Source organism: Saccopteryx bilineata, chromosome 5, assembly GCF_036850765.1.
Source record: "Saccopteryx bilineata isolate mSacBil1 chromosome 5, mSacBil1_pri_phased_curated, whole genome shotgun sequence".
NCBI lineage: Eukaryota > Metazoa > Chordata > Mammalia > Chiroptera > Emballonuridae > Saccopteryx > Saccopteryx bilineata.
In genome coordinates this window covers 215264318-215288848 of record NC_089494.1, presented here as the reverse complement: position 1 = coordinate 215288848, position 24531 = coordinate 215264318, and the positions used below count along the sequence as shown (strand labels likewise).

At 37.7% G+C, this 24531-nt stretch overlaps 1 protein-coding gene and 1 pseudogene across 2 annotated transcripts in view; both read left to right on the top strand.

Annotated features, from left to right (window-relative positions):
- Positions 1–23661, top strand: part of STAP1 (signal transducing adaptor family member 1) — a 59721-nt gene extending 36060 nt beyond the window's left edge. For both annotated transcript variants that reach the window (XM_066278713.1, XM_066278712.1), the window contains exons 5-11: positions 452–565; positions 1483–1539; positions 5140–5312; positions 6939–7067; positions 14148–14217; positions 19480–19576; positions 22644–23661. In XM_066278713.1, the coding sequence (XP_066134810.1) occupies positions 452–565; positions 1483–1539; positions 5140–5312; positions 6939–7067; positions 14148–14217; positions 19480–19576; positions 22644–22678 (675 nt within the window). In that variant the 3' untranslated portion in view covers positions 22679–23661. The remainder of the gene's footprint in view (positions 1–451; positions 566–1482; positions 1540–5139; positions 5313–6938; positions 7068–14147; positions 14218–19479; positions 19577–22643) is intronic.
- Positions 7882–7982, top strand: LOC136307102 (U6 spliceosomal RNA; annotated as a pseudogene).
- Positions 23662–24531: the final 870 nt, after the last annotated feature.

Sequence of the window (24531 nt, the reverse complement as noted above, 5' to 3'; positions counted from 1 at the left end):
TGGAGGTGGGAAGAAAGGCACAGTAACACACCATTATATAGCATATTTCCACCACACAGAAATGAAGATGTAAACAACTGTAAGAGCATAGCAAATGTTATGTGGTAATATAATTAGAAAATGATGAATTTTGATTTTTAATTATCTTTTTTTAAATTAATGTACTTATCTGTTTATATAATTTAACTTTAATAAAGGCTGTGTTTAACAACCAGCTAGCAAAATTCCTGAAAATTTAACAAATCAGCTTGCACACTTGTAAGAGACACCTCCAGCACATAATATATTTTCAAGTGCTCGTTGAGTTGGAAAGAGGTGACACACTGAAAACCAGGATATCATGCAAACTATCAATCAGTTGAAAGGAAGATATTATTTACTTTCCTTCTTACTAAAACTAATGTATGTTATTCATGAAATAATTTAATGAAATTTTCCTTTGTCTTTGCAGTACTGTGACAAGTTAGACATAATCGACCTCACATGCCTTACTGAGCAGAATTCAAATGACAAGAATTGTGCACAATTCACCATTGTTTTGCCAAAAGAAGAAGTGCAACTGAAGGTGAGTGAAGAGAAGAAATCAGTCTGAAACAGTTGTGGTTATAAATAGCATTCACCTCTTCACAGCCTAGTGGCTGAGGTAAAGAGGAATATTACATGAGAAGTGCCAAGTCCTATATTTTGTTAATATTTATTGCCTTTTGCCAAGAACTATGCTTGTCTAAATAGGGATTTAAAAGGGCATGTTCATTTGTTTAGTATACAAGTATTTGAAACCATATACTTTGTCTTGTGATGAAGTCAGAGATCCCACCTGGTGTTTTTTAAAAGTTGTCCTTGAATTGGTCTTCAAAAACTTGGCATTCACCAAGTTCCTAGGTGATTCTGAGACAGGTCCAACATGATACATGTTTGGAACCACTGAATTAGACAAACCCATATTTCATAAATTCAGAGACATTCTGCAAAGCAATTGGCCTAGACTCTTTAAAAAAAATAACAATTTAAGAAAAGCTAAATTTTAAACCAGTCAATGTTAATAACCAATTAGGGAAGTAACCATGAATTGACATAATGCAGAAGTATGTGTGCTAACATTTAAATTTTTTTGAGTTAAGTAAATGAGTACAATTTTACTTGTTTACTAAATAAACAGATTAAAATTGTATACTTTTGTCTTCTGACGAAAGAAAGCAATATTGAAATATCTGACAAAAGAAAGCAATATTAATAGTTCTAAGTAAAAAGAAAAATGAATTGTTTCTTCCATTCACCTGATTCTAAGTGGTTTATAACATTACAGTTGACTTTTTAAAACAGTGTGCTTCAATAGAATATACATTTTTGTTGCTCTTGATTTTTGATGGCATATATATCTTTAGCTTCTTCAAACAATCATGAAATTCGGAAGTTATTTGAAGTTAAAAATAGTCACTCATGTCTTTTCTTCTCTGTATCTGTTTTTGTCTTCATCTCTAGACAGAGAACACAGAAAGTGGGGAAGAATGGAGAGGCTTCATTCTTACAGTAACAGAGGTAAGAAGAACATTACTTTTGATTAATTAATTCATTCAACAAATATTGAACTTTTACTATGAACCATGCAGAGTAAAAGGATTATTAAAGATAAAGCATTAAAAAAAGACTGATATAAATCTTTACACTTACTTGTGAAATTTCTATTCTTATTAAGTTGGATGGAAAGGGAGAAATAAAATAAACAAAAAACAAACAAGAGCCTGACCAGGCAGTGGCGCAGTGAATAGAGAGTTGACCCGGGACACTGAGGACCCAGGTTTGAAACCCCAAGCTTGCCAGCTTGAGCGCAGGCTCAGCAGCTTTAGTGTGGGGTTGCTGGCCTGAGCATGGGATCCTAGACATGACCCCATGGTCGCTGGCTTGCACCCAAGGTCGCTGGCTTGGCTGGAACCCGCCACCTGGGTCAAGGCATGTATGAGAAAGCAATCAACAAACAACTAAAGTGTCACAACAAGTTGATGCTTCTCATCTCTCTCCTCCTGTCTGTCTGACCCTCTTTCCCTTCATCCCTCTTTCTCTCTCTCTGTTGCTAAAAAACAAACAATAAACAAACAAAAACAAGATAATTTAAAGTTATAATAATTGCTATGAAGAAAATAATCAGGGCAGTGTGCTAGCTAGTAACAGGTGATCAGGGAGAGCAACTTTTTGGTCTCATCCTTTTGACAGTGGTCCTTTTTCTATTCTGATATTTTTAGCTTATGTAACATCCCCTAACATACTTTTCAAAGCCATACTTATTCATTTGATGCATATTTATAAAATGCTAATTGAAATGGATTTTATGAATAATATAGACAGCATAACAGGGAGGGACCATCAGAATAAAACTCACTTTGAAATGTTTAGTGAGTATTAAGACAAAGGGATGCTTATCTGTTCAACTCTTGTGGCATCTTATCTGAGATCAATAGTTAGTAAGAGCTACTGCTTATGGTTTACTGTTGTAGCAAGATAACTACCATTATTTCAAATAAAGCCACTGTAGCAACTGTCTTAGAAACATAAGGTACTTTGATAATCAGCCCCAAAAGAGCACCATATTCTCTAATACTTTTAGATGATAAAAAAATGTTCTGTGTTTAATATGGTAAGTTAAATAAAGCTTGTTCTTAACTAAAATTTTTGCAGCCATGTGAAATAAGCACTGTACTTTAGATGAAGGATGCTGGTTCTTTACTTTAGCCAACAACATGTAAAAGTTGGAGGCTCAACTACCATGTGGGTAAGTCATAGGCGGCTTAAATATTAGGCCAGTTAAAGATGTGAAAGACATGTTGACTTGGGGGCATGGAGAAACTCTTTGGGTAATTGCATTCTATTTTTTTTGTTTTTTTTAAATTTTTTTATTTATTCATTTTAGAAAGGAGAGGGAGAGACAGAGAGGAGAGACAAAGAGAAAGAAGGGGGGGGAGGAGCTGGAAGCATCAACTCCCATATGTGCCTTGACCAGGCAAGCCCAGGGTTTCAAACCGGCGACCTCAGCATTTCCAGGTCGACGCTTTATCCACTGCGCCACCACAGGTTAGGCAGTAATTGCATTCTTTTCCTCAGTTGTGGCAAGGCAGCATTTTGTTCTATGGCATGTCTTACACCGGGGCCCTAGAATCACAATGGTATCTGAGAAGGTATCAAGGAGTACACTAAAACTGGAAAAGCTTTATGTTTTTCTTGTACACTAACTACATACATACTTGACATTTTGGTCCCAAAATTTTGTTTTTATTTTTTTTTTTCTTGAGGAAAGGCCTTAAATTAAATATATACTTTTTAAATTAAAATGTATATAAATATATTACAGAATGTAAAATATGTGTGAATTTCCAAAAGAAGACAAGTTGCCTTCAGTTTTGTGGTCTGTAAATGTCATATTTGCACAATGATCCCAGATCACTCTGTGTTGTTGTTAGAACTTAAGTAGAAGTTTGAGAAACAGATACAGTACTAATAATGTTGAAAGAGTTGCTTTTGAATCAAAGAAAGTGTGGCCCTGGATTAGTTATTTAATATTTCTAAGCCTGTTTTCCTTTTTTTTTTTAATTTTTAAAGTAGTATACCTAGCCTGACCTGTGGTGGTGCAGTGGATAAAGCGTCAGCCTGGAAACGCTGAGGTTGCCGGTTCAAAACCCTGGGCTTGCCTGGTCAAGGCACATATGGGAGTTGATGCTTCCTGCTCCTCTCCCCTTCTCTCTCTCCCCTCTCTATAATGAATAAATAAAATCTTAAAAAAAAAAGTAGTATACCTATCTTGTAGCATTGTTGTGAAGATTTGCAATAACACAGCGATTGGGATATAATAGGTAATTAATAAGGAGTCGCTGTTCCATTAGTTTTTCCTCATTCTATTATTTTTTTTCTGAATTGGTATAAAAGAAAATAGCCTTCATGATTATTAGTTAGCTTAATTATCCACAAGACTATCCTTTAAACCTTTTGATTTTGTACCCTTATTAGTAAATTTTTATTTCAAATTTCATATATATGTACCTACAGGTTTTAAAAAATAAATAATTATCCTAGTTAATTAGATATTAAGGAAATAGAAAATGCAGTTCTAATGTTTTATTCCAAATGGACTTTTTTATACACCCCCTGGAAGGCATGTATGTACTCTACTCAGGAGATCAGGATGTTAATCCATCTATGCTAGAGGTTGAAATTTTTGAAATTCAGTTCTTCAAAAATTTCTCCAAAATTCACATCATTTTTTGACAAGCTCCTAACATACCAATATCTGCAGCAGTGACTCACGTGAGAACGTACCCTCAGGAGGCAGACCCGTGTGAAGAATCAGACCTCGGTGATGACCTTGAGCAGTAGGATATAAATAACTCCCACATCACTACCATTCCAGTAATGGAACATGAGGCATAAATGGGTTAATTAGACACAGCTGCCTCAAAACATAGACTAGGTAGTGTCACGTGACAAAGTGTTCTACCATTCAGATTGCACCTTCCAAGAGCATACAGCTGACCATTATGAGGTGTATAAAGAGAAACCAGGAGAATATAGGTTACTCAATACAAAATATATCTCTAGAAAAGGTTAAAAAATACTGTAGTGAGTAGAGCAGTATTATATTCCTAATATATAAATGAAACTTTGAAATATACACACAAGCACACCAAAATATAGACCTCTGCTGATTCTTGGTCACCTAATGAATAGTGCCATCTCAACCCCATGTTCCCGTACGGTTGGTGGAGAGAATCGTGGGTTACCTGTGACGGCTGTGCACTTGGTGGGTGCTCTGGGACTTCCCTGGAAGTGAGAACTGGCCAACTCAGAATGAAACATGACAGATCTGTTGTTACTTGAAATAGCCTGTAGTGCAAGGTGGGTGCACTTTACTTTGGGGCCAGACCAAAAGAAACATTTCTTGGAAGAAGATCGGGCACCTGTATAGGTTCTAGTTGGTTTAGAGGCTGTTCTAGGACACCTACCTTACACCAAGAGTGTCTGTTTTTTACTCTACCCATCCATCTCTGACAGGTAACTGAAGGTCCTTAGGACCAGAACAGGCTCAAGTTTGATAAAGATTGGTTGGTTATTTTGCTGTCTCTCTTGTTTCCCTACTGTTCTAATTGGTTTCAGCTGTCAGTTCCACAACATGTGTCTCTCCTTCCTGGACAAGTAATTAGGCTGCATGAAGTCTTAGAGAGAGAAAGGAAAAGGAGGATTGAGACAGAGCAGCTACCAAGTACATCTCTGGAAAAGGAGAGGGAACCAATCGAAGATTATGTGGATGTACTGAACCCTATGCCAGCGTAAGTGCACCGTCAACTCTAGATTATTTATTAGATTGTTAATATTAATTTCTATTTATCAAAGAGAGTTAGTCATTGACATTATTAAGCCAGGGGCCATAAGCTGTTTTGTGGATAAAAGCATATTTCTGAGTACATGCCACATTTCCTCTTCTGTGTCATGATCAACAGAATGCAATATGCAGATTTGAACCAACTCTCTTACCACACAGGAAATCCCCTTCCACCCACACTGTTAGGTCAAACAGATAGTCTTTCCAAAGTTTAAACCTAAATAAAAACTGTTATGAGGAAGGAAGGAAATGATATTTTTTTCACCATGCAACTCTCTGATTGACTGGTATTCTATCATTAAATTATACCAAAGAATTAAAAATAACAATGTGCTGTCCATTGTTCAGTCAATCAGTGAGTAGTCATTGAGCATGCAATTTGAGGAAGACCCGGTATAAAGTGTATAAGGTGTTGGAAAATTAAAGAGGCATAGAACATGCTGAATTCAGTAGCATCCTACATCTATTTTTCTGCTGTTATATTATTTAAAAATGTGGCTAAAATTGTGAACTTCTTTCTCCTGGAATCTTGGTCAACTTCTCATCAATGAAACTTGTCCTGGGACCGTCTTTGACATCAGTTTCTAATACATGTTTGTTCTTTCTATACTATAATCACTGAAACCTGCCCACCATTATTTTTAGCTGAAACCAATGGCAACTGATGGACTGAAAGGTTAAAAGTCACAGGCTGCTTCTTTTCCTTTTGTGCTCTATGAAACAGTATATGTTTTTACAGATCAATAAAAAGAAGACTAAAATCATTCCTTATTTCACAACTCAAAGATATTTGCTGTTAACATTTTGGTGTATTACATATACTGCCAGATATTTTTCTGTGACTATATATTTCCTTGATTATAATATTTACAATAAAAATAAGAAGTGCTTTCTTAAAAGTGTACATGTAAAAACACTAGTAGTGTTATAAGAAATCCAAACGGAATTAAGACATACCCTTAAATATAAATAATTATAATAGAGACCATAAAAGAGAAACATGTATAGCGATGTTTGTATCTCTGGAAAGAAACTACCAAAACAAATATTATTTGTCCTAGAGCCTATTAAACTGCGACTGGAGAAAGATTAATTCTTGTCTTAGATTTTCAAATGGCAGTAGTGATTATATATATACTGATCAGTAGATAACTTCTCAGGTCCCCTTTGGTTAGAGAAAGAGGCTTTGGAGGAATAAGGGAAGGAGGATGTTAAGTATACACATACTCATAGTGGTGCAGGCCTGTAATAACAGTAATTATATTATTGTAATTATAATAATAAAGCTGGGGATTTTAAGAAAAGTTAATGACTGCAACTCTTAAAGTTATTTAGTAGCATTTAAAAATGCTTTACTTATTAATTTAAGAGGACAGGCAATAGAGAGAGAGGGAGAGAGAGAAACATCGATTTGTTCCTGTATGTGCCTAACTAGAAATCAAACCTACAACTTACGCATATCAGGACGACACTTTAACCAACTGAGCTATCTGGTCAAGACTTTAGTAGCATTTTTTCAGGTAGTGATTTTTATCATTTTAAAACAATTATGTTTTCTATCTCACCTCTGTAGATGTTTTTATACAGTGTCTCGAAAAGAAGCAACTGAGATGCTTGAGAAGAACCCTTCGCTGGGAAGCATGATCCTGAGGCCTGGAAGTGACAGCAGAAATTTCTCCATCACTATCCGGCAGGAGATAGAGTATACTTAATTAAAAAAATATATGAAATTATTAAAAGCATGATATCACTATAGAAAGATCATAAAGTTCAGATCAGCGTCTGTTATGTGTTTTGTTGGGCTGAAAATATGAACTCAAGAATAGGGAGGGAATGTTATATAAGCAATGCTAAAGACTAAGCCAAGGCCAATATTTGCAATAGAGAATAAGATGAGCAAATTAGCCTGACCAGGCGGTGGCACAGTGGATAGAGCATCGGCCTGGGATGCGAAGGACCAGGTTCGAGACCCCGAGGTAGCCAGCTTGAGTGCGGGCTCATCTGGTTTGAGCAAAAGCTCACCAGCTTCAACCTAAGGTTGCTGGCTTGAGCAAGGGGTTACTCAGTCTGCTGAAGACCCGCGGTCAAGGCACATATGAGAAAGCAATCAATGAACAACTAAGGTGTTGCAACGAGCAACGAAAAACTAATGATTGATGCTTCTTATCTCTCTGTTCCTGTCTGTCTGTCCCTGTCTATCCTTCTCTCTGACTCTCTCTTTGTCTCTGTAAAAAAAAAAAAAAAAGGTGAGCAAATTACTTGGGTCCTGGATGTAGTTCATTTATTCATTCATTGCAACAAATATTTATTGATCAATTACTATGGGCCAATAATATATCAGGTACTGAGGATACAGTAATGAGCAAAACATCCCTGGCTTAAGGAAGTTTACATAGTTGCAAGGAGACACAGACTAAATAAATACATAAGCAAAAATGTTATACATCTGCTAATAAGGCCTATGGAAGTAAAATAAACCAGGATGAAAGAAATAGGAACTTCAGAGGTAATAAAAAGTGCTTTACTAGCATATATACTAAAATTGGCATGACACAGAGAAGATTAGCAGGGCCCCTGCGTAAGGATGACATGCAAATTTGTGGTGTTCCATATTTAAAAAAGAAAGAGATTTTCTAGTTGCTGTTGTTTTAATATAGAATGGTCAGAGAAGGCCTACTTTATTAACTGACATTTAAGCAGAGACCACAAGGAAGGGGGAACAAACTATTTCGGTATAGGGGACAAGAGCATTCCAGGCAGCAAGTGCACATGCTCAATGTAGGTGAAGGCTTGGTTTGTTCAAGAAACAAAAAGAGGCCTTTGTAATTGCAATAGGGTGGGCTAGGAAAAAGTGGTCGGAGATCAAAGTTCACAGGTGGGGTGGGGACTGATCATGCTAAACCCTACAAGTAACTGTGGGGTCAAGGGTTTTGCGCTGTATGACATGAGAGGCCATTGGAGTGTAATAAGTAAAGAAGTAACATAATGTGATGTATCCATGAAAAAGACCATTTAGGAGGATTAACCATCAAGGTTAATAATTTCTTTCTGGTAAAATGATATATGTTTGATTAAGTATGTAACATTTACATGCGTGAGTTGATTTTTCTGTGTTACTAAGGTGGTTGGATCTTTTTTTTTTTTTTTTTTTTTTTTTTTTTTTTTTTTTTTTGTATTTTTCTGAAGCTGGAAACGGGGAGAAACAGTCAGACAGACTCCCGCATGCGCCCGACCGGGATCCACCCGGCACGCCCACCAGGGGCAATGCTCTACCCACCAGGGGGCGATGCTCTGCCCCTCCGGGGGGTTGCTCTGCCGAGACCAGAGCCACTCTAGCACCTGGGGCAGAGGCCAAGGAGCCATCCCCAGCACCTGGGCCATCTTTGCTCCAATGGAGCCTTGGCTGCGGGAGGGGAAGAGAGAGACAGAGAGGAAGGAGGGGGTGGGGGTAGAGAAGCAAATGGGCGCTTCTCCTATGTGCCCTGGCCGGGAATCGAACCCGGGTCCCCCACACGCCAGACCGACGCTCTACCGCTGAGCCAACCGGCCAGGGCCGGTTGGATCTTTTAAGGTTCACTTCATGAAGCTCTCAGAGTACAGGAAAACTTGCTTTTCAATAAGAGCTCTGGCTTAGTTAACATTTTCACAACCCACAATGTACTTAGCATATAGAGGTTTTGTCCTATATGAAAATACCCACTAAGTGATTCTTTTTCAAAAAAAGTATAAAAACAAACTTGATTTTTAAATTTAATTTTTCTGAGGGTAATATTCTATTAATTTTTAAGCTATGACATATCTATCAGTGAATCTGTCTTCCAATCTACCACAGTTACTAATAATTCTAAATAGATTAAATATAAAGACATTGACAATGAATAAAAGCAATAAAAAGAAAACAATCACAGGAAAAGATAAAAATTATGACCTTATGGCTGCATTGCTAGTATGAATGTTCTAACCAGCTTTACTCATTTGCCAATTACTCTTTATACACTAGCCATGTACACTGAATAGTTGGCAAGAATGTTAGAAGGTAAATCAGATCCTGGTTCTGTGTGTGAAGTAAGAGCATCTGTGTGTGTGTATGTTTTCCACAACTTAACCTTTCAGTTTCATTATTTTTTTGTTTATTATAGGCTAAGAATTGGAGTTAATACTTTTCAACTAATATAGGAGAATATCATAGATTATTTAGTTATAATTTATTTATCATTTAATTGGCCATCTTGAAACAAATCCAACATAAATAAAAATTATGATGGCTGTTAACTATCAGTGAGCTTAGAAGAATTCCTGGGAACAAAGTGGGTTTTTCTATGTATTTACTATACCTGATCAAGGAAATTATTCCTTTTCAGGGTGTAGGATAGTAACTATCACATAAAATATTGAAGACTGTTTTTGTTGTTGTTGTTGTGTTGTTGTTGTTGTTTTTGACAAAGACAGAGACTGAGAGAGAGAGAGAGAGAGTCAGATAGAGGGACAGACAGGAAGGGAGAGAGATGAGAAGCATCAGTTATTCATTGCAGCATCTTAGTTGTTCATTGATTGCTTGTACATCAGTTGCTTTCTCATATATACCTTGACCCGGGGGCTGCAGCAGAAATAGTAACCCCTTGCTCAAGCCAGTGACTTTTGGGCTCAAGCCAGTGACCCTGCGCTCAAACTGGATGAGCCCGCGCTCAAGCCGGCGACCTCAGATTTTCAAACCTGGATCCTCTGCATCCCAGCCCGATGCTCTATCCACTGCACTACCACCTGCTCAGGCTATTGAAGAATGTTTTTACTTCCACTTAAAAAAATAAGAATATAGAAACCTGAATTAGAACTTATCTTGCAGATTTTAAAAAAAAGAAACCACCCAACTTCGTAAAAGGTGAACCAGATTACACAAAAGAATGAGAAAATTTTTCCTTCATATTATTTTTTTTTCTTGGTTAGGGTTCAGTGTTTGATTGATTTGCATGTAAACCCAGTGCTACTATTCTGAATGAAACAAAATCCTGAGATCTAATAGTTCTTTAAAGACTATATATTTCCTGTGCAATAGTTGCCAGGTCTCATTTAAGGTTGTCTAATTTAGCCCAACTTTTGCATTGCACTTTCTGTATGAGCGAGCTTTGTGAAATAGTTTTTTTCTGCTGTAAATGTGGTTTTTGACCAAATGCAAGAAGTTTCTATACTTAGGATATGAATTTAATGCCACAGTTTTCACAGTTTTTAACTTCTATTTATATTGTATTTAAATTCATACGTGTCTGGCAAAGAAGTTCATTTCAAAGTTATACACTTCTAATTTTAGTATATTCACTTCCAGTTTAAATTTATATAGTTCATACTTTTGTACAGCTTGATGGTCATAAGAACATAACATTTCATAAAACTAATTACTCTCCCACCCCCAAAAGTTCATATTTAGGAAGCAAGGAGTGAGGCAGAATGGTTAAACTAGAGCATTCTAAAACTAGAGCCAGTGTTCAGACTTTGGGGCATAGTGTATAACATGAAAATGGTTAAGAAATTTTTAGCCGTTATTGTAAACTTTTCCTTATGAGTCAGATATACAACATAATGTTAAGTATTGTTACATGTGTTATCGAATGCCTCAAAACAGGTCATGTAAATGCCTAGATTTAATATTTTATTTTTAACAGACCACTTAATTTTAAAAGAAGGCATTTGTAGAGAGGCGTAGAATTTTACCTTCTCAGACTGTAGAGCTTAATGTAAACGCTTGGCAGAAATCCATGTTACCCACAAAACCAATTCATTTTCTTATAGGTTGTAGGAGAAATATTCAACCATGCAAGTTTAGATGAGTGTATGTGGCAAAACACTAACTGAAAAGGGCAAGTCAGTTTACAAAATACCATGAAAGTAAAATTATCTCCATCTGTTAACAAATCAGTGGGAGGAAAGATTGTAGTTCTCAGGAACCAGCAAAAGTCACTCGATGTCAAATTATCAGGTGACTCCTCTCGATGTAAAATATCCACCTTTACCCAACCTAGTGGTGTGTGAATTTGTAAGACATAAAGCTATCCCTACAACAAACTTCATGGTTTGATTTGCTTTTCTAAAAATTGCTTTAGGGTTCTGTGGCAAGCTAACAGTATAAACACTTTGGAAAGCCATTAACCAAGGAAGCAGTAGAAATATTTACTCAAAGTTCATTCCTTTGCAAAAATTGGGGTTAACAAGTATTTATAACCGCATTTAAGTCCACACATCCTTTTTTAAAGACAGGTTACTTCTTTTTTTGAGGTCCTACACAGGAAACCTCAATATACCAAAATTTATCAATCTCATTTTCTCCCTCTCTTTATTCTTTTGGAAAAACAAAACGAAATATGAAAGAGAAACAAAAGTCTAAAATGAGAGTCAAAGCCTAAGTGACTTCAATGGAATTTTTTTCTACCTTTCTGCTTCAGAACTTAGTCCTGTTAGTCAAAAGTTCCAAGAGACCTTGTTAACCTTTGCTGCTTTTCCTTTCACAACTTTGCCATACATGGTGGTGAGGATGATGATGATACAATAGTGATTACTAACAACAATCATTCCCCCCATTTATAGGGTATCATCTGTGAGTGCTGTGTTGAGTGCTTGACAACAATTTTCTTCAGGCACAATAAAGCTGAGACAGTATGGTCCATATTTTACAAATAAAGAAGATGAGACAGAAACTAACTTAAAACAATACATTTTAAAAAGTATAAAAAATAGTTATAATTTACTGAGTGTCTAAATGTGCTGGACAGTGTACTTAGAACTTTCCAAACATAATTCACAACAGCCTTGTGAGCAAAGGCATTACCATCTCCATTTAATAGATGAAGAAACAAAGGCTCAGAGAACTTACCAAACAGAACCAGAGTTTGAACCTAGATGTTTCTAGTTATAAAGGCCATGCCCTTTCCTGACCAGGCCATGGCGCAGTAGATAGAGCGTCAGATTGGGATGCGGAGGACCCAGGTTTGAGACCCCGAGGTCGCCAGCTTGAGCACGTGCTGCTCATCTGGTTTGAGCAAAGCTCACCAGCTTGGACCCAGGGTCACTGGCTTGAGCAAGGGATACTCGGTCTGCTCTAGCCCCATGGTCAAGGCACATATGAGAAAGCAATCAATGAACAACTAAGGCGTTGCAACGTGCAATGAAAAATTAATGATTGATGCTTTTCATCTCTCTCCGTTCCTGTCTGTCTGTTCCTATCTATCCCTCTCCCTGACTCTCTCTCTCTGTCTCTGTATATATATAAAAAAAGGCCATGCCCTTCAAACTTTCTATCAATTATACAAGGAAAAATAATCACTTATTTCATAGGAATAGAGGAATTCTAAATGGAATTGGTGCAAGTTTTCAGAAGTAACTGAATGATTATAAAGGTATGATTTTCATGGTAGGGATAAAGATAAAGCCAGAGCCCATCACCCCAACAGAGGGTACTACTGGTATGACCCACTCTGTCCAAAGTGTTTCCTTTGCGGGTCTGTAACTGATTCTGAAGGTTCAGCATTAAGAAATGCTTTTTGCCTTTTATCCCTTTTGGCAAAGGGAGAGGATTGGTTAGGGTTTATCCTATGTTTTGAAAGTAAAGCTCTAGTCTAGAATAAGCCAATGGAATAAAATTATTAGCTGTTTTCCAACAACACAGGCAATTGAGAGAAGACTTAAATGTAACAGTTGATGAGGAGAGAGTTCCTTGTGTCCTAGAGAAATGTGACCTGGAAATGGAGAGAAGAGAGATGAAAAAGATGGGAAGTCCTCAGACAAACTTACCCTGAAAGTCCTGATAGACAATTTTGATTTAGCCAGGTGCTGTAAATTGGACAGGTGTTGAACTAGTTTGTATTTCAAGCAAATGGCAGAGTAATAAATGTTTACTTTTCAACATTAGAAAAAGTCTTGGTCCTGACACTGCTGCCATATGAATCAAAAGAATTCAAGACAAACATCCCATTGTTCAAAACTAAATGGCACGGATGCTGACTTGTTCTCAGTATAAATTAGTCCTAGCAAATAGCACTATGAGGTGGGCTCCTAAAGTTTTAAAATTCAGTTTCATAAATACTTATTGTGTGCCTGGTGTTGGAATACAAAAGTGAATAGAATGTGCTTCTTGTTCTTAAGCAATTCACAGTCAATATAATACTATATATTTAGGGTGAATTGATTTAGAGTGCTGTGTAACTACAGAAGAAAAAGGCATTAAGCTTCATTTAATGTACTCACATTCTCACCTAGGTGTTCGTACAGTACCTAATACCTAGCATATTCCTAAATGTAAGTCCAAGGTGCTATATAAGCTACCAGGAAGCCCACTGAGGGCTTTCGGACTGGAATAGTGATGAGGTGGAGTGGAAAGTAATTTGCTTTCACCAATTCTACTCCTCTGTGAACACAGAAGAATACATATTTGGTTTGTATATGTCCACCTAGGGTGTTATAATATTGTCTACTTTTGTAAGTTACCGGCATTCACAAATATAATTTCTGCCTAAAAGATTTTAGGTCCATGATTCCTTTATTTATCCCTGTTGATTTCTCATTGAACTACTCCATGACCTGGGTTACCTATATCCCTACTCTGTAAGCTCTCAAAAAGAAGCATAGAGAACTAGGTAAACAGAAAAACAAAAGCTTTTTTTTTTTTTTTTTTTGCCTAGTCATTGAAACATAGATTTTACTATACTGGTGATATTTTTATACTCACTTTAGTTTGATTTGACCTAAAAGTATACCCAAATAGAAATTAACCTTTTTTATTTTTTTTTTATTTTAGTGTGCCAAAAATCAAGCACTACAAAGTGATGAGCATAGGAAAAAACTATACGATTGAACTGGAAAAACCTGTAAGTAGCTATTTCCTTGTTGTTGATGAATTTTCTCCTGCTTCTTTCCAAGCCTACCTTACAGAACACAAAGAGAGGTAGAAAAGCATATCCCTTGCCTAGGAACATGGTACTGGGGAAAAACAGCCATGCTAAGGAAACCTAAGGCAGCAGATCCGGGGTGAGGACCGAGATTCAAGAGCAAGTGGATGGAACAGAATAGAAAGTCATCTGCTAAAAATTCCTTACATTTTCCTTTTTCTGGAAATCTTTATCCATATAGTTGTCTTAGGGAGAGAAAAATATTTTAAGTGGTGGTTTTACACCTTTCAAATTAAGTATTTAAGTATGTTTATTTCCTTTCATTAAAAATAATTTTTTTAAAATTTATTCAGTGAGAGAGGAAGGGAGAGAGACAGGAACATTGAGCTGTTCCTGTATGTGCCCTGACCAGGGATCTAACCTGCAACCTTTGCACTTTGGGACAATGCTCAAAGCAACTGAGCTATCCGGCCACGGCTAAATTTCTTTTCCATTACAGTTAACATTCTATATTATTTTATATTAGTTTCAGGTGTACAGCATAGAGGTTAGACATTTACATACTCTATGCAGTGATCTCCCCAATATGTCTAGTACTACCAGGCACCATACATAGTTAGTTATTACAATATTGTTGACTGTGTTCCCTATGCTGTACTTTACATCCCTGTGGCTATTTTGTGACTACCAATTTGCACTTTTTAATCCCTTCACCTTTTTCACCCTGCCCCACAATACCCCACCCATCTGGCAACAATCAGTTTGTTCTCTGTATCTATGAGTCTGCTTCTGTGTTGCTTGTTCATTTATTTTCTTCTTTAGATTTCACAAATAAGTGAAATCATCTGGTATTTGCCTTTCTGTCTGACTTATTTCACTTAGCATAACACCTTCTAAGTCTATGCATGTCTCAGCTGGTAAGATCTCTTTATTTTTTATGGCTGAGTAATGTTCATTGCATATGTAGCACATCTATACAATCATCTATTTTTTAAAATTTTTTATTAATTTTTAATTTATTGTGTTTACATGGGTTCAAGTGTTCCACTGAATATAACTTCCTCACCCCTCACCCCTGTGTCCCTTTTTATAATCCTTTTGCCCCAACTCCCTCCCCCCTTCCCTCTAGGATTTGCTGTCCTGTTATCTTTATCTCTGTGTTATATATCATATATATAGTTTCACTAAACCCTTTACCTTCTCGATTCCATCCCCTCATCCCCCTTCCCTCTGACTGATGTCTCTCTGATCCTTGGGACCTTGTCTCTGCCTCTATTCCATTCCTCAGTTCACTTTGTTCATTAAATTTCACATATATGTGAGATTGTAAAGCCAGTAGCCACAGCCACCATCCCAGCTGCCTGGCCCATACAGGTTTGCATTAGATTTGGGCAGACAGTAATGAAACAATGGAGCCAAGAACTGGTGGACCATTAGCTTTAATCTTAGCTTGCACCCAGCGGGCAAGTAAAAACACACACTGGGCTCCAAAACCCACTCATTCATTGTTTGCAAAGCCACTGACTTATCTGAGTTTCCTAGAATCAAAGGTTCCTAGTTCACCAGACTTGTTTACTTCTGTTCCCCATCTCCTTCTCCCTGCACAAACTCTGCACAAACTGACTTCTCCTTCAACACTCCACCATCTTGGCTGCTTCTCTTGGTCTTTTCCACGTGGACTTTGTCTGCTCTCCTCTCTAATGCTAATCTCAGGAACCGAGAGAGCAAGCTCCCAGTCTGCCCCACTTTATAGTTTAGAAATCAAAACCTTTAATCCAATATACAAACAAGGAAGTCTCTGATACAAAGTCACTTATCTGAGGCTTAATGGGATTCCTCGTGAGAGTGCACCACCCCACATCAAAAAGGGTGGGAAAGGCTTAGTCCTAAAACCAAGCCCCAGGCTACAAGGATCCTGCCTGCCCACAGCCCGCCCCCAACACACATTAATATAATCATGCCCATCCCAAGCAAGAAGGGCAACTAATATCACCTGGATGATGGGCTTTGATGTGGGCAGTGCCATCCTTAACAAAGTGAGCATAATATATTTTATCTGCCCAACAGAGATCATATGATATTTTTCTTTCTCTGCCTGGCTTATTTCACTTAGCATAATAATCTCCAGGTCCAGCCTGACCGGGCAGTGGCGCAGTGGATAGAGCGTCAAACTGGGATGCAGAAGACCCAGGTTCAAGACCCTGAGGTTGCCAGCTTGAGCGCTGGCTCATCTGGTTTGAGCAAAAAGCTCACCAGTTTGGACCCAAGGTCACTGGCTCAAGCAAGGGGTTACTTGGTCTGCTGAAGGCCCGCGGTCAAGGCACATATGAGAGAGCAATCAATGAACAACTAAGGTGTTGCAACGAAAAACTGATGATTGATGCTTCTCATCTCTCTCTGTTCCTGTCTGTCTGTCCCTATCTGTCCCTCTCTCTGACTCTCTGTCTCTGTAAAAAAAAAAAAAAAAAAAAATCTCCAGGTCCATTTATGCTGTCACAAAAGGTAAGATTTCTTTCTTTTTCACAGCCATGTAGGATTCCATTGTGTATATGTACCACTGCATTTTTATCCACTCGTCCACTTACAGACACTTGGGCTGTTTCCAGATCTTGGTTATTATAAACAATGCTGCAAAACCATGGGGGTGCATTTTTTCTTTTGGATCAGTGATTTGTCATTCTTAAGATATATTCCTAATAGTGGGATAGCTGGATCAAAGGGCAGTTCCATTTTCAATTTTTTGAGGAATCTCCATACTGTTTTCCACCGTGGCTGCACAAGTCTGCATTCCCACCAGCAGTGCAGGAGGGTTATACAATCATCTATTGATAAGTATTTGGGTTGCATCCATATCTTGGCTATTGTTAATAATGTTGCAGTGTACATAGGGATGCAAATATGTTTTTAAATTAGTGTTTCAGATTTCTTAGGATAAATACATAGAAGTAAAACTGTTGGGTCATAATGTAGTTCAATTTAATTTTTGAGGAACTTCCATGCTGTTTTTCACAGTGGCCGCACCAATCTGCATTCCACCAACAGTGCATGAGGGTTCCCTCTTCTCTATATCCTCACCAATACTTGTTTGTTGTGAGGTGGTATCTCATTGTAGTTTCAACTTGCATTTCTCTGATGATTAGTGATGTTGATTGAGCATGTTTGCACATGTCTATTAGCTATCTGTATGTCCTCTTTGGAGAAATGTGTTTTCAGGTCTTCAAACTATCTTTTAATTGAATTTATTATTTTTTTGGTGTTAAGTTGTATGAGTTTTATATAATTTTTGGATGTTAATCACTTATTAAATGTATCATTAGAAAATATTTTCCCCTAACTGGTAGGCTATCTTTTCATTTTGTTGATGGTTTCCCTTGCTCTGCAATAAATTTTTAGTTCGATGTAGTTATTTTATTTTTTGCTTCTCTTTACTAAGAGTAATGTCAGATAGTTTACTACCTATGTTTTCTTTTAGAGGTTTTATGGTTTCAGGTCTTATATTTAAATATTTAATTCATTTTGAGTTTATTCTTGCATAGGGTGTAAGGAAGTGATCATTTTTACTTATTTATTTATTTTGCACATATCTAATTTTCACAACACCATTTATTTAATAGACTATCTTTACCCCTTTACTTATTCTTGCCTCCTTTGTCATAGATTAATTAACCATATAGGCATGGGTTTACTTCTAGGCTTTCTTCAATGTGCTTATTTCTAATGGAAAAAAGCTGTGAATGTCTAGTCCTCTAACACCCACCATGCAGAATTTTAGAACTCCCTACCCCCTTAAGAGCAACATAATAGTAAAGAAAAGGTTTTGTTCTTTTCTGCAACCCCTCTTCTACCCCAACCAACTTATCATGGAGCTAATGATATAATAACAACTACTTACTGTGTTAGGCACAGAGCTAGTACTTTACATACACTATTTTATTCTTTATCACTATGACAAAGAAATGTCTGTTATACAGTCTCAACCAATGAGAATGTAGTAATGTGGTCTATGGTCCAGGCTGCTGAAAAAACAAAATGTATCTCTGTGACCTTAGGCTGCAGTGGTGAAAGGATTGTGCGGGGAAAGTAGTATCACTTAAATGGAACCTATGGTTCTTGAAGATACTAACAATATCTTCTGTAAAATTGAGCTTCTAGCTCTCCTGCCCCTCCATGCCCATTGTGTTGATCAAACAGAGAAAGGGTCAGTCAGAATGGTTGAATTTATGTTTTGACCATAACCCTTAAGAGTGCAGAAGTAACCTTTGCCACAAGTAAGGCAGCTGCTGATTCATATACCCCACTTAAAACTTTTGCTCTAACTGCATCCCAGAGCTTCTTCATACTCATGTTCATGCCTGATTGGGATCTTTAAAAAACCCTGACGAAGGAAACAGAACAAGATTGCCGAAGGGTAATCCAAATAACCTGTGACTAGAAGCAATGGTCAGGAAAGAAGAACGCGTCTTTCTGCAAGTGATGACCTAGAGCTCATTTATCTGTCTTTAGTCCAAACAGTTCCTAGTTTAAGGAAAGCTAACCAACCTGGATTATTCTTTCACTTTTCACACTCTACAGCTCAACTAGGTTGTCACTTTCTGAATTTTTTTTACCTCTTCAAGGTTACCGGGGATATTCAGCTTTAACCCAATTTTACGTATTTGAAAATATTGGGGGTAGCAACTCATTTCAGTTATTCCTAGCCAAGCAAATTATTCTATTATAATGAGATATTAAAATAATAATTTCTCTGTTTGTTTCAAGCAGAAGAAACCAACGATAGTTAAATTAAGCAAAAATAAATTTTAGAACATAGGGAGTACACAGCAGGTCTGGAAGGCTAGAAAACCAGGCACTAGGAAACAATTACTTATAGTAAAAACCAGCTGATTAGGAATCTACTATCCTTCCTTGTTTACCTACTTAAGGTCAACTTTCAAGACGGGAGCATTCCTGACATAACTTGAGCCACATTCACATGCAATAACTGGGGTGAAGCGGAGTAGCTAATTAAAGTCCACCAAAATGTATCCAATGGGAAAGGGGTAATTCCTCAACAGGGAATCAGCTATGGTTAGAAAAGAGAAGTAAAATGCATGGGTAAGCAAAGCCATTTAGTAAGCCATTGAAATGAGGGAAGGATGATTTTCTGGAGGTCAGGATTACACTCCATGACATTTCAGTTGAGCTTTCTCTTACTCTATTTTTACATAGGTGACACTGAGCCTTCTCTCACTCTCTATACAGGTAACGCTCCCAAACCTTTTTAGTGTCATTGATTATTTCATGAAGGAGACTCGAGGAAATCTACGACCATTTATATACCCAATTGATGAAACCCTCGGTATGTTCATATCATTGCTGTATTAAGAAAAGCAAAGTAAAACCAAACCAAATTCTGTATATTGATCTATAGTACCTACCGGGTAAGGCTGCTGTTCCGCTTTTAAATTTACCCACTTAGAAATTATTTCCTCACTGATCTGTGAAAGTAAGGGAGTACCAATATATCTGGTTGGATAGAGGATGGAGAAAGACAAACCCTGAGGCATGTGTTATGACTATTTTTTCTTGTTTTTTTATTGATTTTAATTTATTGTGCCTACATAGATTCAAGTGTCCCACCAAATATATCTCCTTCTCCCCACCTCCGTGTTCCTCTTGATACCCCTTGTCCCCTTCCCCCCAGTGCCTCCCCTTCCCTTCAGGATTTGCTGTCCTGCTCTCTATAAAGCTGTGTGATGTATATATAATTTCACTAATCTCTTTCCCTTCTCTGATCCCAACTTCTCCTCCTCTTTCCCTCTGACTGCTTTCCTTCTGGTCCCTTTGATTCCACCTCTGCCTCTATTCTGTTCCTCAGTTCACATTGTTCATTAAATTCCACATATGAGTGAGGTCATATGATATTTTTCTTTCTCTGCCTGGCTTATTTCACTTAGCATAATAGTCTCCAGGTCCATCCATGTTGTTGCAAACCTTGAGACTATTAACTTCATTCCATTACTCTACTTGCCTCTACCAAACAAATTCAGAGATAGAAGAAAACCAAAATAGTCATGGAAACCAAACAGGAAGTTTAAAGATAGGGTCTGTCAACAGTGTCAAATGCTCTAGACACATTAAAATGAATTGGCCATTAGGCAGATGACCTGCGAGAGAGGTCTTATTCTACCAGAAAGGCAGAAGTCAGAATTCACGATAACGAGGAGTGAGTGGGTGGTAAGAAGTTACAGATAAAGATTATTGTAGACAGAACTGGCTACAGAATTTTGGGGGCCCCTTGTTCATAAGTAATGAAGACTTTTAAAACAGTGACAACGCCTAACCTGTGGTGGCACAGTGGGTAAAAGCGTCGACCTGGAATGCTGAGGTTGCCAGTTCGAAACCCCAGGCTTGCCTGGTCAAGGCACTTAATGGGAGTTGATGCGCTCCTCCCTCTGTTCTTTCTATCTCTTTCCTCTGTCTCTTTCTCTCACTGTGTCTCCTCTCTCTAAAAAAATGAATAAAAAAAAAAAAACTTATTTAAAACAGTGACAGCAATCATTCATTCAACCAAGCATGGGACCTGTGCAACTGCAAACAACCATGAAACTGGCTTGTTTTGTGCTCATTTTTGGGCAGAGCAGGGCAGACTCCTTATGAATTTCTCTCTATCCTTTAAACCAATCCCTGGTAGGTGGTCACTTCACAAGCCATAAGCAGAAGAGAAAAAGTATTTTCCAGTTTCTTTGTTTTCAGCTGTCAAAACAAGTCCCTGTTCCTACAGATTGAGACAACTTCGGCTTCCTGTACCAGGGCACATCTGGAAAATCTCCCTAATTAATAGGGCAGCAAGTTTATAAAAAGTTTTTTTTTTTTTTCTGAAGCTGGAAACAGGGAGAGACAGTCAGACAGACTCCCGCATGCGCCCGACCGGGATCCACCCGGCACGCCCACCAGGGGCAACGCTCTGCCCACCAGGGGGCGATGCTCTGCCCATCCTGGGCGTCGCCATGTTGCGACCAGAGCCACTCTAGCGCCTGAGGCAGAGGCCACAGGGCCATCCCCAGCGCCCGGGCCATCTTTGCTCCAATGGAGCCTTGGCTGCGGGAGGGGAAGAGACAGAGAGAAAAGTGTGGCGGAGGGGTGGAGAAGCAAATGGGCGCTTCTCCTATGTGCCCTGGCCGGGAATCGAACCCGGGTCCTCCTCACGCTAGGTCGACGCTCTACTGCTGAGTCAACCGGCCAAGGCCTATAAAAAGTTTAAGTTTTAAAACAAGGGTCCCCAAACTTTTTACACAGGGGGCCAGTTCACTGTCCCTCAAATTGTTGGAGGGCCGGACTATAAAAAAAACTATTAACAAATCCCTATGCACACCACACATATCTTTTTTTAAAGTAAAAAAAACAAAACAAAACGGGAACAAATACAATATTTAAAATAAAGAACAAGTAAATTTAAATCAACAAACTGACCAGTATTTCAATGGGAACTATGGGCCTGCTTTTGGCTAATAAGATAATCAATGTCCACCAATGAAAGAGGTGACCCTTCCGCAAGTGCAGCGGGGGCTGGATAAATAGCCTCAGGGGGCCGCATGCGGCCCGCAGGCCGTAGTTTGGGGACCCCTGTTTTAAAACATAGCCATATATCTTGTGATGCAAATAATTAAAAAAAAAAACACCCCAGAGTCTAAAGGACCTTTAGAAAATTATCTAGTAATGTTTTATTATTATAGGAATCACCTGCACATTTAGTACAGCCAGCCATCAACTTTAAGGTGTGACCATTCAGCTTGTTCAAAAATTTCTAATTATGTCACCTTACTGATTACTGGTTTTTGAGGCAGCACAGCTCACTTTTAGTCAGCTCTCATATTAGAGAATTCCTCCTTAATATTGAGTATGAAACGTTCCTTCCTTTAACTTCTACATATTAATCCAATTTCTGGCTTTGAGACAAGAGTTTTAAAAAGTCCATCAAATAATTGAAAATAACCCTGGTTATCTATATAGCTCAGTTGGTTAGAGCATCGTCCTGATGTGCAAAGTTTGCTGGTTTGATCCCTGGTCAAGACACATACAGGAACAGATTGATTTTTCTGTCTGTCTCTCCCTTACTCTCTAAAACTCAAGAAAATAAAATTTAAAAACATATATATTTAAAAACAGCCACAATGCTCCCCTCCCCAAATCTGTCATCTATAAATTATTGGTTTCTTTAGCATTTTACACTCATCTTAACCTTCTCTGTACACTAATTAAGCATCTCTCTTAAAACATAACAACAAGGGATAAACATATCTCTACAGATATGGACAGTATACTATATTTCTTGGGCTTTACGCAGGAAAATATCATCTAAGAGAAACCTCTGGGGATGAGCAGTTAATACTATTAATGAGCTTTCTTCGTTTTCTCTTTTTCAGAAACCAAAGGATTTCCTGTAACATCTCTAAAATAAAAAATTAAAAAAAATTAGCGTGGGAGGAAATTCAAAATTAATTGTTTCCTCCATGGATGATATTGTGTCAGTTATCTAATGCTGTGTAATGAACCACCCCCAAATCATGGTGGTTAAATCAGCACACCTTTTACTTGCTCATGATTCTGTACATCAGCAATCTGGACTGAAACACTCTCTTCCTGTGGTCTCTAATCCTTCAGGTTAGCTCAGGCTCTCACATGAGATCTCAGAGCAGTTAAGAAGTGAAGGGTGGCTGCATGTTCTTGGGCTACAAATTCTTAGTGTTGGGAATCAAGTTCAGAAAGTCCTCACTTAAGCTGTTGACAGGTTCTGCACTTTTAAGCAAAAGAATGTTTAACAAAACCTATTTTTACCATAGGCCAAGTGATATAAACAAGAATTATGGTAAATTCCTGCAGCATCTCATCAATGTTGTAACAAAACATTAAACGAAACATTATTTAAGGACCTGCCTTCTTGGAGCTTTTAATACAGAAGCTGTGAAGTGAATAAATATATATATAATTCCAAGTGTAATATGCTTTCCATACAGGGGCCATATATATATATATAATTTTTTTTAATTATTAATTTATATACCATAACATTTTTGGTGTATAGTCCTACCTGTTTTGAAAACAAACACCACGATCAAGATGCAAAAAGTCCCATCACCTCAAAAAAATGCCCTAGTATTCTTTCGTTGTAGCCAGCCCTTTTTATTGTCCATCTCTGGCAACCACTTACCTGTTTTCCATTCCTGTAGTCTTGCACTTTCCAGAATGTCATATAAATATGGAATATTTTGAGACTGATTTCTTTCACTCATCACAATGCCGAGAATTCATACAAGTGTAGCATGTATTACTAGCTTGTTCTTTTTCTTAAGGTTGAACAATATTTCACTGTATGGAGACACCAGTTTCTTTATTCACCCATCACTGTAAATATATTAGGTTTGTTTCCAGTTTTTGGCAATTATTAATTAAGCTATATAAATTTTTTTTTATTTTTTTATTTTTTTATTTTTTTTTATTTTTTATTTTTTTTTATTTATACACTTTTTTTTTTTTCAGAGACAGAGAGTGAATCAGAGAGAGGGATAGATAGGGACAGACAGACAGGAACGGAGAGATGAGAAGCATCAATCATTAGTTTTTCATTGCGCGTTGCGACACCTTAGTTGTTCATTGATTGCTTTCTCATATGTGCCTTGACCGTGGGGCTACAGCAGACCAAGTAACCCGTTGCTTGAGCCAGCGACCTTGGGTCCAAGCTGGTGAGCTTTTGCTCAAACCAGATGAGCCCACACTCAAGCTGGCGACCTTGGGGTCTCGAACCTGGGTCCTCGGCATCCCAGTCTGACGCTCCATCCACTGCGCCACCGCCTGGTCAGGCAGCTATATAAATTTTTATATAGATCTTTTTGTGTGTGAATATAAGTTCATTTCACCTGGGTAAATATCTAGGAATGAGACAACTGATTGTATAACTTAATATAAAACTGCCAAACTCTTTTCACAAATGGTTCTTTTTGCCTCTCTGCCAACAATGTCTGAAAGTTCTATTTGCATTCTCAGCACTTGACATTGTCATTTTAAAAAGATTCGAATAAGTATGTAGTGATCTCACTGTGGTTTTCATATGCATTTCCCTAATGACTAATGATGTTGAGCATCTTTTTTATGTGTTATCATTCATATACTGAATTGGGTAAAATATCTGTTTAAATCATTTGCCCATATTCTTATCTGGCTATTTTATTATGGTTGAGTTCTGGTCCTTTGTCAGATACCTGACTTGCAAATATTTTTTTTATTCTTAAAACAATTCTTTTAAGAGAGAGAGGG